This window comes from Elephantulus edwardii, unplaced genomic scaffold, assembly GCF_000299155.1.
Source record: "Elephantulus edwardii isolate Elephantulus edwardi_28Jun2011 unplaced genomic scaffold, EleEdw1.0 scaffold00031, whole genome shotgun sequence".
In the NCBI taxonomy this organism is placed as follows: Eukaryota; Metazoa; Chordata; class Mammalia; order Macroscelidea; family Macroscelididae; genus Elephantulus; species Elephantulus edwardii.
The window spans coordinates 7,870,081-7,883,833 of NW_006399781.1; the positions used below are offsets into that span (position 1 = coordinate 7,870,081).

The 13,753-nt window shown below is 43.1% G+C and overlaps 1 protein-coding gene and 1 pseudogene across 1 annotated transcript; one reads left to right on the top strand and one right to left on the bottom strand.

Moving 5' to 3' along the window:
- Nucleotides 1-5,913: 5,913 nt before the first annotated feature.
- On the top strand, nucleotides 5,914-13,449 carry HTR3C (5-hydroxytryptamine (serotonin) receptor 3C, ionotropic). The gene is made up of 9 exons (XM_006884158.1): nucleotides 5,914-5,980; nucleotides 7,265-7,431; nucleotides 7,854-7,898; nucleotides 10,822-10,931; nucleotides 11,541-11,710; nucleotides 12,038-12,198; nucleotides 12,538-12,742; nucleotides 12,936-13,151; nucleotides 13,271-13,449. The coding sequence occupies exons 1-9, from the start codon at nucleotides 5,914-5,916 to the stop codon at nucleotides 13,447-13,449; spliced, it is 1,320 nt and encodes a 439-aa protein (XP_006884220.1).
- Nucleotides 9,723-10,414, bottom strand: LOC102855996 (annotated as a pseudogene).
- Nucleotides 13,450-13,753: the final 304 nt, after the last annotated feature.

Below are 13,753 nucleotides of genomic sequence, written 5' to 3' on the forward strand. Positions count from 1 at the left end.
AGTCATTGTCCAGCTTTCTGATGCATAGCACGTAATTGCAAAGAACATGGCATGTATCAGGCGCACCTTAGTCTTCAGTACTTTGGAGAGGTTTCTGACAGCAAACTTTCTCAATGCAATTGGTCTTAATGTCCTTGCTGCTGGTACCAAGAGTGTTGATTGTGGAGCCAAGCAAACTAAAGTTGTTAACAATCTCTTCACCATCTATCATGATGCTGCCAATTAGCCCAATGGTGAGAATCTTTGTTTTCTTGATGTTGAGCTTTAATTCATATTTGAAGGCTGCTGTCCTTGACCTTCTGCAACAAGCGCTTCAGATGTTCCTCTGTTTCAGCAAGCAAGGTTGTGTCATCTCCATAATGCAGATTGTTAATGAGTCTACCTCCAATCCTGATGCCACATATCTCCTCATAACGCTCAGCCTCCTGGATAATCTGTTCTGCTTATTGATAGAAAAGGTATGGAGATAGGACACATCCATGGCACACACCCTTTCCAATTTTGAACCATGCAGTGTTTCCTTGCTCTGTTCTGACAACTGGCTCCTGGTCCAAGTATAGGTTTCCTTAAGTACAATCTAGTGTTCTGGGATTCCCATTCTTCTCTGAGTCTGCCACAGGTTTGAGTCTTTGAACACTAATAAGCAAAGACCAGATGAGCTGTGGGAGGTTATCAAGAATATCACCCAAGAAGAATACAAAAAGTCATTACAAAGACAGAGGAGGAAGAAAAGACTGAGGTGGATGTCAGAAGACTCTGAATATTGAACTAGAGTGCTGAAAAGCCAAAGCAAAAGGAAGAAATCAAAATATTAAAGAGCTGAACATAGGGCATAGTTCAACATAGCTGAACATATTTCAGAGGGCAGCACAGGAAGACAAAGTAAAGTATTATAATGAAATGTGCAAAGAGCTGGAGTCAGAAAAGTCAAAGGGGCCAAACTCACTTGGCATTCCTTAAGCTGAAGGAACTGAAGAATAAATTCAAGCCTCAAGTTGCAATCTGTTAAGGATGCTTTGGACAGAACATTAAATGATTCAGGAAGCATTAAAAGAAAATAGAAAAATAGAGAGTCACTGTACCAAAAGGGTGGACACAGAATTTCATGAAACAATATATGAGCAAGAGCCTTTTGTGATGATGGAAGATGTTTAAGCTGCTCTGAAAGAATTGGCAAAAAGCAAGGCCCCAGGAATTGATGGTATACCAATTGAGATATTTAAAAAAACAGATGCTGCCCTGGATGCGCTCACCAAGTTATGACTAGAAATCTGGAGGACAACCATCTGGCCAACTGACTAGAAGAGATCTGTATTTGCTCCTATTTCAAAGAAAGGTGACCTGACAGAAAGTGAAAATTATCAAACAATATCATAGATATCACCTGCAATAAATATCCTGCTGAAGATTGCCCAAAAATGACTGGAACAGCACATCAACAGAGAACTGCCAGATGTGCACGCTGGGTTTGGAAGAGGCTGCTGTAGTACTAGGGATATTGTAGCTAATGTCAGATGGATCTTGGCTGAAAGCAGGGAGTACCAGAGCAATGTCTACCTATGTTTCGTTGACTATATTTATTGTTATTGTTTATTTTTGTAAGCAGGAGTGGCTTCCACTTGCTAAACGACATGCTTCTGGAAACTATGAACGTTGAGAAAGGGCAATAGTTATAGAAAGGCTTCAGGTCTTTGTTTATAGGGTCACTATGAGTCATGCTCAACTCAACAGCATTGCCTATCTTTATATCCTTGTTTGTAAAATGCCAATTAGTGATAATTACTAATTTTTCTAACAGATTATAGGGTTTTGTTGTTGTTAATGATTTATAGACAGGTTCTGTATACTGTATTCTATTATTCTTTTTTCTTTTTCTTTTTTCACTGGTTTGCATACCATAATCTGTATACCTTGTATTTCATTGATGTGCATTGTGCTTTATACAATATTTCATTTACATTGTTTTTCATGCATTCATACACATTGTATTTTATATAATTAACTTATATTGGTCTGAGGTTCCAGACCACCAGCTGCTCCACAGAAGACGGATGGGCAATCTCCTCCTGTGCAATTAATGGCCTCTGAAAATCCACCAGAGGTCACTTGTGGGTCAGTTCTGACTCTATGATACACAATGACAACAACATACCTATTTTTTTTTCCAGTTTAAATTTTTTTTAATTTTATTTTATTAATTTTAATGAACATTAACAGATATTTTGGATTTCCATTCGTTCTTTGTTGCACTATTTTCTCTACGCCCCCCAACATACCTATGATTACTCCATCTTTTCAAGCCCTCATTGAATCTTTCCTACTAGTTCACCTCTCCATTTGTCCACTAAACCCTGCTGCCCTACTGATTTCCCCTGCCCTTGTGTATTGTATTACTCTTCTGTCTATCACAAAGATCTCATCATTTGTGGGCTGACTTTTCACATCTCATCATTTCTGCCCTTCATGGACAAACTTTGAAATGTTGAATTTATGGGTCTTTTTCTTTGTAGTTATTCATTTAAGGTCTTATTGTAGGAACTTTACATTAGTCAAAGTTCAAAACTTTGAACACTACAGACGACAGGCAGACTGGCCCGCTTGTGTATTGCTGGTGGGTGGGTAAATGGTACAGATGTCCTAGAAAACAGTTTAGCCATTTTGTAACCACCATGTGATCTAACAGTTGTACTCCTTGGTATTTATCACAGAGAAATGAAGGCTTATGTTCATGCAAAAACAAATGTTTCTAGAACTTTCTTCATAATAGCTAAAAACTGTAAACAACATCTGTCATTAAGTAAATGAAAAGCCAAACAAAGCGTAACACATTCACGAAACACTGTTGTTGTGTTATTGTTGTTTTGTTGTTATGTGTCATCAAATTACAACTGACTCATCACTGACTATAAATTACATGGGAAGAGATTGTCCAGCTTTCTCCTGAGGAGCAGCTGATAGATTTGAACTTCAGAGCTCCCTCCATAAAACTGTTGTTGTTAAATGTCATTGAATTGTATACAACTCACAGCAACCCCATGAGGAATAGATCTGAACTCTGTCCTATCCTGTGCCATCCTCATCATTTCTGACAAACCTGAGCCCATTACAGTACTCACTGAGTCAAATCATCTCATTGAGGATTTTCCTCTCTTTTGTACCCTGTACCTTTCTAAGCATGATGTCCCTCTCCAAGGAATAACCTCTCCTATCAACATGCCCAAAATATGAGATGAAGCTTTGCCATCTTTGCCTCCAAGGACCACTTTGGCTGTACTTTCTCCAAACCTATCTGTTCTTCTGGCAGTCTATGGGACATTCAGTACTCTTCTTCAGCACCACAACTCAAATGCATCAATTCTTCTGTCATCTTTATCTATTGTCCAGCTCTCAGATGTAAAGCAAGTGACTGAAAAGACCATGGTCTGAATTAGGCACACTTTAGTCTTTAAAATTACATCATTGCTCCTCAGTAATTTGGAGAGGCCCATGACAGATGACTTGCCCAATGCAATATATCTCCTGTTCTCTTGATTACTAGTGCTAGGGATGTTGATTGTGGATCTAAATGAGATGAAATTGTTGACAATTTCAATCTTTTCTCCATCTACCATGGAATACTACTCAGTGATAAAAAGTAATTAACTACATCTAACAACCTGAAAAAAACTGTGCTGTACTAAGTTTTAAAAAAAAAATCACATACTGTATGATTCACCTAATGTTATGAGATGTTGTTGTGTCTTATTGAGTCAGGACCCTCTCATAGCTGACCAACCCTCCAGCCAGTTTTCAGAGGCAGTAATCGCACAGGAGGAGATTGCCCATCTTCCTCTCATAGAGCAACTGGTAGATTGAAACCTCATGACTCTGAGATTGCAGTATGGCTTCTTACCACTAGGCTGCTCCAGAGTTCCCTTTTATAAGATGTTGGTGTTATATGTTATCATGTTGCTTGTGATTAGTAGCAACCATATGGCTATGTACAATAGCTTGGAACCCTGCCCTATCCTGAGCCAATCTCACTGTCTTTGACACACCTACCCCCATGACCCCAGTCACTGAGTCAATCCATCTCATCCAGGGTCTTCTTCTCTTGTGCTGCCCCTCCATCCTCTCAAGCATGATGTCTTTCTTCAAGGACTAATCCCTCCTGACAACATGCCTAAAGTATGTGAGAAGGAGCTTCAAAATCCTTGCCTCTAAGGAGCAGCCTGGTTTCACCCTCTCCAGGACAAACCTATTTGTTCTTTTGGCAGTTCATGGTATATTCAGTACTATTCTTCAGCACTACAACTCAAAGGCATTGATTCTTCTTCTGCCAGCTCTCTGATACATAGCAAGTAATTGTGAAGACTATGACCTGGATCAAACACACCTTAGTCTCCAATCTTACATCCTTGCTCTTCTGCCCTCTGGAGAGGTCCCTGAAAACAGATTTTCCCAAAGCAATTCGTCATTTGATTTCTGGACTGTTGGTACCAAGAGTGTTGATTGTGGAATCAAGTAAGCTGTAATTGTTAACAATCTCATCTCTTCTCCATCTATCATGGTGCTCCCAATTAGCTAGTGGTGAGAATCTTTGTTTTCTTGATGTTCAGCTTCAATCCATATTGGAGACTATAGTCCGTGACCTTCTGCAGCAAGTGCTTCAGGTCCTCTTCAGTCTCTGCAAGCAAGGTTGTGTCATCTGCATAACAGAGGTTGTTGCTAGGTCTTCCTCCAATTCTTAAGCCACATTTTTCCTGTTCTGCATATTGACTGAAAATGTATGGAGACAGGCAACTGAGAAGACCATGGCCTGGATCAGGTATACATTAGTCTTCAGACTGAAATTGTTGCTCTTCAGTACTCTGGAGAGGTCCCTGACAGAAGACTTTCCAAAACAACTTGTCTTTTGATTTTCTGGCTGCTGATGTCAAGAGTGTTAATTGTGGGTCCAAGTAAGATGAAATTGTTAACAATGTCAGTCTTTTCTCCATCTGTCAGGATGCTGCCTATTGACCCAGTGGTGAGAATCTTTGTTTTCTTGATGTTGTGATGCAATCCACATGGCAGGCCCTTGGTCTTCTGCAGAAAATGCTTCAAGTTCTCCTCAGTTTGGGTGAGCAAAGTTGTGCTGTCAGCATAATGCAGGTTGTTGATGAGTCTTCCTCCAATCCTGATGCCACAGTTAACATGAGTCAAATATTTATGAATGGAAAACCATTTTGCTCTGTAAACTTTCATGTAAATCACAATAAAATAAGAGGAGGGGACCCTTAAATCTTCTCTCAAGATTTTTAACCCAATATTGACAACAACTCCTATGTCCCTAACTGGATGAAGGATACATTTCTAAGTCTGTAACAAAACAAATACACGTTCTCGTCTTCTAAAATTAGAGATTCCCTGGCACAAGAATGCATAATCATCCCTTTTCTGACAGCTCATGATAAAGGCTTTTACTGATGGCCCTCAACAAGATGAACTGTCATAGTGAAAATAACAATGGGCTTAAGTATATCAGTGACGGTGAAGTTGGTACAAGATAGGATCAGGTTCAGATCTGTTGTTCACAGGACTGTTGTGAGTCACAAGTGACTTGATGGCACATAAAAACCATTCACATCATCCCAAACTCCCCATATTCCCAAAGTGCTTGGAACATATCTAAAACTGTTCATCTCAACAAGGCTGCTAAATGAGAGCTTCTGTCCTCATCTTGGTCTTGAGGCCTCCAGGGTACGCACTTCTAGGCAGGGACAAAGCAGGATGCTCTTCTGGGGTTTCTCTGGCTGCAGCCTCTCAAGGGGGAGTGGTCACCTGACAGGAACAGTATTCAAAACCAGAAACCAAGGTGTGGTCCAAGCTCCTTTAAGCCCCAGAGTGTGGAGGCTCCTGGTGAGTCCCCACAGAAGAATCCAGAAGAGGAAGATGGTTAGGGAGTGGCCTTCAGTGAGGAGATTCTTTCTCTGTCTCACCATTAACCTTCTGTTGCAAGGTAAGATGGGGCACGAGCAGGGGAAGATGGGAGTGCTGTTCTGGATGACATCCAGAAAATCTCTCATTCCCTACAACTGGAGGACATCCAGAATAAATGGGTTAAGTATTTCTTTCCTCTGCATATCTATATCTGGTTTCCTTCTGGAGATAGATGAAAAACCATTTTACTGCTCAGTCCCATAGCCCCTCTCTCGTTTACCTACATACATATCTAGCAAAATGTCCAAACTTCCATTTTACCATTTCTCCAGGTCCATCCTTCTATATTGTCCAACTTATCCAAGATAAGGTCTGTCAACATATAGTACCTATGAATGCTTGGATCCTGTTGACAACTACAAAAGCTTTTTCACCACTCACTTGGGAAAAGACCTGTAGAAAGATCAAGCCAAGGGAAGACATGACATTCACTTCTGGAATATGTGTCTACTTAGTTTAGAGATGTCAGAGATGAATTAACTAGGATGGGACGTTTGTCAAAGAGGCTTCAGAATGGACTTGCTGAGCTATATTTACAGATGTTTCCACATGATCGTCTGGGGTTTGGTGACAGACGAGGTGGGCAGAAGAATCTTTCTCTTTCCTTTTAGGCCCTTTGTATAGCTCAATACGATGGATGACAAATGAGATCTCAAGATGGAGTGACAAAGATGTCCCCCCACAGAACTTTAAGGGAGTTACTGGATTTGAGAAGGATATAAAGCATAGCACATAGTAGGTAGTCAGTACATTCAAATTGAACACAAGACCTCTTACCAGATAGTTTCCATCATTCTCCGGCTTACTTCTCCCCAAACATTTCCATTCAGGAAATGGGGGAAATCTAAAAATAAGAAAGGAAGAATTGAGGGGGGGGGAATGTTGAGAGAAATTTTGGGCAATGACTGACAATGAGGAAGTGTCATAACACAGCTGGAGGAATAAAAGTATGAAAGCCAAAAACTGAAGGCTGCAGATATGGAAAGTGTAGGACTCCCCTGAGTGGCTGTTTGCATATGAATTTGGATAGGCTTTCTACACACAGGAAGAAGGAGGTAAGCCTGCCCTGCTCTCCACATCACTGTCCACCATTTACTCAACAGTCAAACCCCCTCAGCCCTGGCAGGAAGGGCTTTCACTTTGAGGGTGCTCTTTGCCTGTGGAGCAAAGGCTCCCCTGTTTCTCTCAGTGCCCACATTTTCCTCTCTCTTCAGACAGACTCTCAGCCCCCCATCCTGGAACTCCTCTCACTTAAGAAGCACAATGACCTGCTGCTCTCTCCAAGGTTTTCTTCTTTCTGCAGCAAAGGCGGACACTTTCACCATCAACTGCTCAGGGTTTGACCAAAATGGACTGGACCCCACTGCCTTCCAGTCTGTGTTTAGTAAGAAGGCTTTCCGGCCAGTGACCAACCAGAACATCCCCACTCGTGTCAACATCTCCTTCACCCTGTCTGCCATCCTAGAAGTGGTGAGACCCCCATCCCTTCTACAGGCTTCAAATGGGTCACAAGGGCCCTCTTCTGTCCAGCATTGAGCAATGGCTCCCCTCAATGGATTTTGTACAAGTTAGAAGTTCATCCTATGGGGATGGAGAGACATACAGGGGAATAGTGCAGTGGCATTTCCACAGGGAACATTTGTCCTTGAGAAAGTTATTGGAATGTTCTATTAAAAAAAAAATCCATTCCCACACAAAAAAAAATACATTCCCGGTGAGTCATCATTTTGGCTTTTCCCCTACATTTTCCATACCACCTGGATTTTCCTGACCTAACTTTTTAATATATGTGACTTATGATTGAAAAGCTGAACTGTCACATGGGACCTCTTAGGAAGCCTAAGACCTGATTTCATGGCATTAACGATCCTGTATGGAAATTTTTTTGCCAGGATGCACAACTTCAGCTGTTGACGTCATTTCTATGGCTAAATATGGTAAGTGAGATTTGGTTTCTTCCTCTCTTGCCTTCCCTTTTTTTTTCTGGCTTTGCTTACAAAACTCTCATTTGTTGACATTGGCAGCAGCTTGGAAGAACAGACAAATCAAACCAGAATGAGGCCAATGCTGGTGACAAAAAGGAAAAAAAAGCTTTCTCCACTGCCAAACAACTTAGAAAAACTTGGGTGGAAAACACAGGCAGAAGGAGGGTAGCACAGCTGGAAGCTACTGATACATCACAGCCCAAATATATCTAAAGTTAAGTTCAGATTTCTCCTGAGTGGAAACCGTAAGGCCAGTAGTTACTAGAGAGGGAAAGACCATGATCACCAGAGAGTGAAGAGGAATCAGGGTTTCCAAAGGAGATCAGATCAAAAAGCAATGTCCATAACTGGTCTAAATAAAAATGGATGCTGGAACATGTTGTTGGGCTTCCTCCCCTCACCCCAGGATGGTACATAAGAAAATGGTAATAGTGAGGTTGAATTAGGGTGAGTCATAAAGGAAAAGTATAACTTTTTATGCTATAACTTTCTGGAATAGTGTATTGTATCTTTCCAAATATGACAAAATCCATTGAGTCTATTGTATACACATGTGCACCCTTATTAAACATGCACATGTCTTAGCTCATAAACACATCACTCCAGTCTCTGCCTTTGTGTGACACATGCCTGTCTCTACCTCTCTTCTTATAAGGATGCCAGCAATCGAAAGGATTAGGGCAAAAAAAAAATTAAAATTAAAAAAATTTTAAATAATTTAAAAAAAAAGGATTCGGGCTAACTCCATTCTAGTATGATCTCATCTTAACGAATCACTTTTGCCAAACTCCTGTGTCCAAATAAAGTCACACTGTATCATTCCAGAAAGCATGTTGAATGTGGAGGGATGTCCAGCCTCCAAGTCTGGTGTTCCTTTTTCACACATACCTGGTTAGCATGAGCTCTGGTCAAGGAAGAAATTTCTGGAGTCAGACCTCCTGGTCCTAGATCCCAGCTTTACCACCTACTGTCGTTGTGACTTCGAAAACTTCTTAGATCACTCTTTTGGACAACACAGATATAACAGAGATAATGTCAGTACTCACCTCCCATGTCTATTGTGAGGATTAAGCACAGTCAATATATGTAACATATATTAAGAAGTCAGTATTAACTATTAACATCACAATATGATCATAAGTTCTTTGCCCCACATGCCTTCATAGTGTCTGCAGCAACTAACAGAGTTAATTATTAATGATAATAGAAATAGTAATATTTAACAAGCACGTACATAGGTAAATATTTTTTTTTTCATTTCAACAAGAATTTTATTTTTCACAAAGGGGGGAGGGGGAAAGTAAGAACTTATTTAAAGTCTATTTAAGCAAAATGAAGCCTCAAAAGACAGCTTAGAATTAAACAAGTACTGAATCAAGAAGAGCCAAATCTGAGGTGTTAACAAAGGGAAGTTGTTCTTTATACCAGAAATAGGCATTAGACTAGCTGGCTTGGTGCTAATTAGGGAGAGGCAAGCAGGCTTGGTTATGCCCTGCTTCCTAACGTGCCCACTCACCCTGACTGAAGGGCTTTAACCCTGAGTGCAGTTATCATCCAACCACCTTTTAAAAACTCTATTCAGATTTAAACTGGAATACTGTGTACCCAAAAGATGCTGTTTAGCAAGACAGACACAGCAGGCATCTTAATTAAATAATTTTACTGGGAGGAAAAATTACATTTAGAGCATCAGAGCAAAAACACCATTTTCACTCATTCCCCCCAAAAAAGATGCTCAATGCAGGCCTGGTGGACTGTCCCCAGCACCAGGCATCTTCAGGCTGAATGCACAGGGGTCCCACAGTGCTTGTGCCACAGGTCGATGGCCTTGCTCACAATCGCATCCGAGCTGTCCTGGGGAAGATTTTCCAGGAATGTGGTGATCTTCTCGGCACTGTTCAGGGCCATTACTTTTATTTTAAAGGTTAACAGAATTTCTACTCCTACAAAGACTAGGATCTTACAGGATCCGCTCACAACTTTATCCCAAACTCTCTGTAGACTAGACTCAGGCAAGTATCCTGCAAAGCATCTCTTGAACCAGAGATCGTAGGGGAGTTTGGACACCGCAGAACAAGTCTTCAGATGATTCAGCAAGTCTGCTGTCTTCCAAATTCAAGTACTGTTCAAAAGCCTTTGGCAGCTGGGGTAGAAAGTCCCGGTACTTCTGTAACTGGTTCATAAAGCATCGGACAATCCAGTAACAATCGATGTTATCTTCCACCATCTCTCCCATGGCTTTAGCGATGGCAAGAAAAACTTTATCTTCTGGCTCCTAGAAGTACCTTCCACACCAATGCTAGGTACATAGATGGGAGAGGGAACCTCTGACTGAAAGTGCAAAGTTTCTCAATATCTAGACGGTCATCCTTGAGGAGAATTTCTAGTGATTTCTTTTCTTCAACTCCACGAAATCCCACTTTCTCATAATATACTGAGCGAAAGTTTCTCTGCGAGTCTTCAGTCATGTTTCATTCAGAGATGCTTACGAAGAAAAGCCTTGGTAATCGGCTTCTGAGAACTCACAGCCTTGAAAACTCCATGGGGCATTTCTGCTCTTCACCTAAGCTCACCATGAGTCACAATCAATCTAAGGGTAACTAGTAACACCACCATCACAATCACACTTAAAACCAAAACCTCCAGTAAAAGAAACCACTCTTGGGTGACGCTGGGTGGTGCAGTAGAGGCCCGGTGTTCTGACCCGCCGCGCCCCGAGAGCGGAACTGGGCGAGGGGGCGAGTGTCAGGAAGACGCGCGCCACAGGGAGGGCGCGGGTCGGCCTCGCTGGGGCAGATCCATAGGTAAATATTTTTAAGGGCATGGGAAGTGCAGGCCTCGGCCATAACCTATCCCTCTGTGCCCTATGTACTAGATCTGGGATAACCCATTCATCAGCTGGGACGCAAAGGAATGTGGTGCAATCGGTAAACTCACGGTGACAGCTGAGAACCTGTGGCTCCCAGACATCTTCATCGTGGAATCGTGGGTATCGGGGCTGGAAAAAGTTAATGGGAAGCTCCATCTATGAAACACAAGCCAGGGAGGGACAGGGCAAACCCCTACTGTGAGGCCTCAAAACACTTATTCCAGAGAGGAACGGTCACAGCTTGTCATCGGCTCTCCCTGTAGTAACTAGGTGCCATCAAGCCAGTGCCTACTCATAGCAGCCCTCTGTGAAACAGAATGAAACATCGCCCAGTCGTGTGGAATCTTCACAGTCATTGCTGTGTTTGAACCCACTGTTGTAGTCTCGATGTCAATCCATCTCACCGAGGGTCTAAGGATGATGTTCTTCTGCACAGACGGGCCATTTCCTGACAACACATCCAAACTTCTCCCTAAAGATAGTACAGATGGCAGAGAAGCCGTCATGAGTAAAACTGGGAAACCTAACTTAAGACAAAGGAGCTTTGGTGGCAAAACACACTATGAGTTGGTCAATAGTTCGAATCTACCAGCTGCAATCTCCTCTCATAAAGATTTACAGACTTGGAAATTTGATGGAGGGTTCCCATGAGCTGGGATTTGATAACTTAAGAGGAAATCCCAGACTGATGTGAGACCCAGAGTGCTTGCCTCTTTTACTCTCAGGATGGATGTGGATCACACCCCAGAAGGCCTCTCCGCAATTTTAACCAACGATGGTCGAATCCAATATAACAAACCAATGCGAGTGACCAGCATCTGCAGCCTGGACATCTTCTACTTCCCCTTTGACCAGCAGAACTGCACACTTACCTTCAGCTCATTCCTCTACACAGGTGAGTTGCAGTGGGTTTTGTGGATGGGGCAAATCAGATCAACCAGCCGGGCAGCACAAAAGCATACATAAGCAAAACCATGTTTAAAGCTACATAAAAATGGACAGTGAGGTCTTTGCTGATGAGACTGTGTGGATAGTAGGATGGGGAAGCTGAGCGGAGGAAGGCTTTCTGAGGAAATCTGGAATAAAAATGAGGCAGCTGTGTAGTCAGGAAATCATCTTATCTGGAATGTTGGACACGGTAGCTTTCTAATCCATCACTCTAAGCCCATACCGAGGAGTGCTGAGCAGATGCACGTTGAATGATCGTTTGTCTCTCCTGCAGTGGACGACATGTTGCTGGGCATGGACAAGGAAGTGTGGGAGATAGCAGAGACGTCACGTGACATAGTCCGCACCCAAGGGGAGTGGGTGCTCCTGGGCATCAACAAGGCCACTCCGAAGCTGTCGGTGGGCTCCAGCCTTTTTGATCAGATCATGTTCTACGTGAGCCCAGAAGTTCTTACATGACAACCCACCATCCCTCTCCCCAGACCCTCCTGAGCCCTTGAGCCTCTGTTTCTTGCCCAGAAGCACCATGCATGTGGTAGCCCTCAGAGCCTTCCTCCGTCCTGAGTCCCTCAAACCACCCTCCCCTTTCTGGGCCTGACAGCTCTGGCCCAGGCTTTCTTTGGTGGATATAGAGAAGTCTAGTCATACGAAAGCTACTCCTTATCTGGCCCTACAAAAAGCCTCTGCCGGGGTGAGGACACAGAGGCAGAAAGGACGAGAGCCATTCCTCGTTCCCTAGCTTCACCCGATTCTCTGCACTCTCTCCTCTGCCAGGTGGCCATCAGGCGCAGACCAATCCTATATGTCATAAATCTTCTGGTCCCTAGTAGCTTCCTGATAGCCATCGACGCCCTCAGCTTCTACCTGCCAACGGAAAGTGGGAATCGTGCCCCGTTCAAGATCACTCTCCTGCTGGGCTACAACGTCTTCTTGTTCATGACAAACAAGCTGCTCCCTGCGAGTGGAACCCCACTCATCAGTATGTTCCCTCCCACTACTGGAAAACAATAATAAAATAAAAGAAGGAGGGATGGGCAGGTGCACCGGTGAGGCAGCAGAAGTGTTAAAGAAGGCATCTTCAGAAAGGGCCTTCTCCATGAGACAGAGAAAGTGCATCTTAGTGGTACCTCAGGACCTGCCTGGCTCAGGTGCATTCCTCACCCTCCTCCTAGGTGTCTACTTTGCCCTGTGCCTGTCCCTGATGGTGGTCAGTCTGCTAGAGACCATCTTCATCACCTACCTCCTCCACATGGCCACCACCCAGCCCCCACCCATGCCTCAATGGCTCTACTTCCTGCTGCTGCATTGTGACAGCCTCCAGAATTGCTGCCCTGCTAAACTCTGGAAAAAGAATGTGAACCAGGGCCTCACCTCCACCCACCTGCCTGGTAAGAGAATTCAGCATTGACCACATTTCCTCTTTACGCTGAGCCCAACTCCCCAAACCCCCATTTCTCTTATCCTCTCTTCTTGACACTTCATGGCTATGCCTCTGCCCTCACCATAGGTCTGAAGGAGCTGGGACCCAAAGAGACAGAAGTCAGTAGGAATGTAGGCTGGACAAAGGCCCAGCAGGTTGACCTGTGGGTACAGTTGGGCCACGTAACGGACACTCTGCTCTTCCACCTCTACCTGTTCTTCCTGGTCACCTCCATTATCACAGTCATCATTCTCTGGAACACCTAGGACTTCTAATATGCAGTTTCTATTGGCCTTGGTTGACCTCCCCTGACCCACATCTTTGTGCCAATATGCATATGCAGTTCCAAAAATACCCATGATCCTTGCTCCAGCCCTCCCTGAACCACTGCCAGATGTCCCAGAAACAGGACTATATGTTCAAATGAGTTTGGAATAGACATGCTTATCTTAGAAATAGAACTTTTACTGGAAAAAGAAGGCATTATAATAAATTATTACAAACATTTACCCCAAAAAATTAACCTTTTTTTCCTATTACTGGTGTATATGGAAATAAACAAGACTTTTT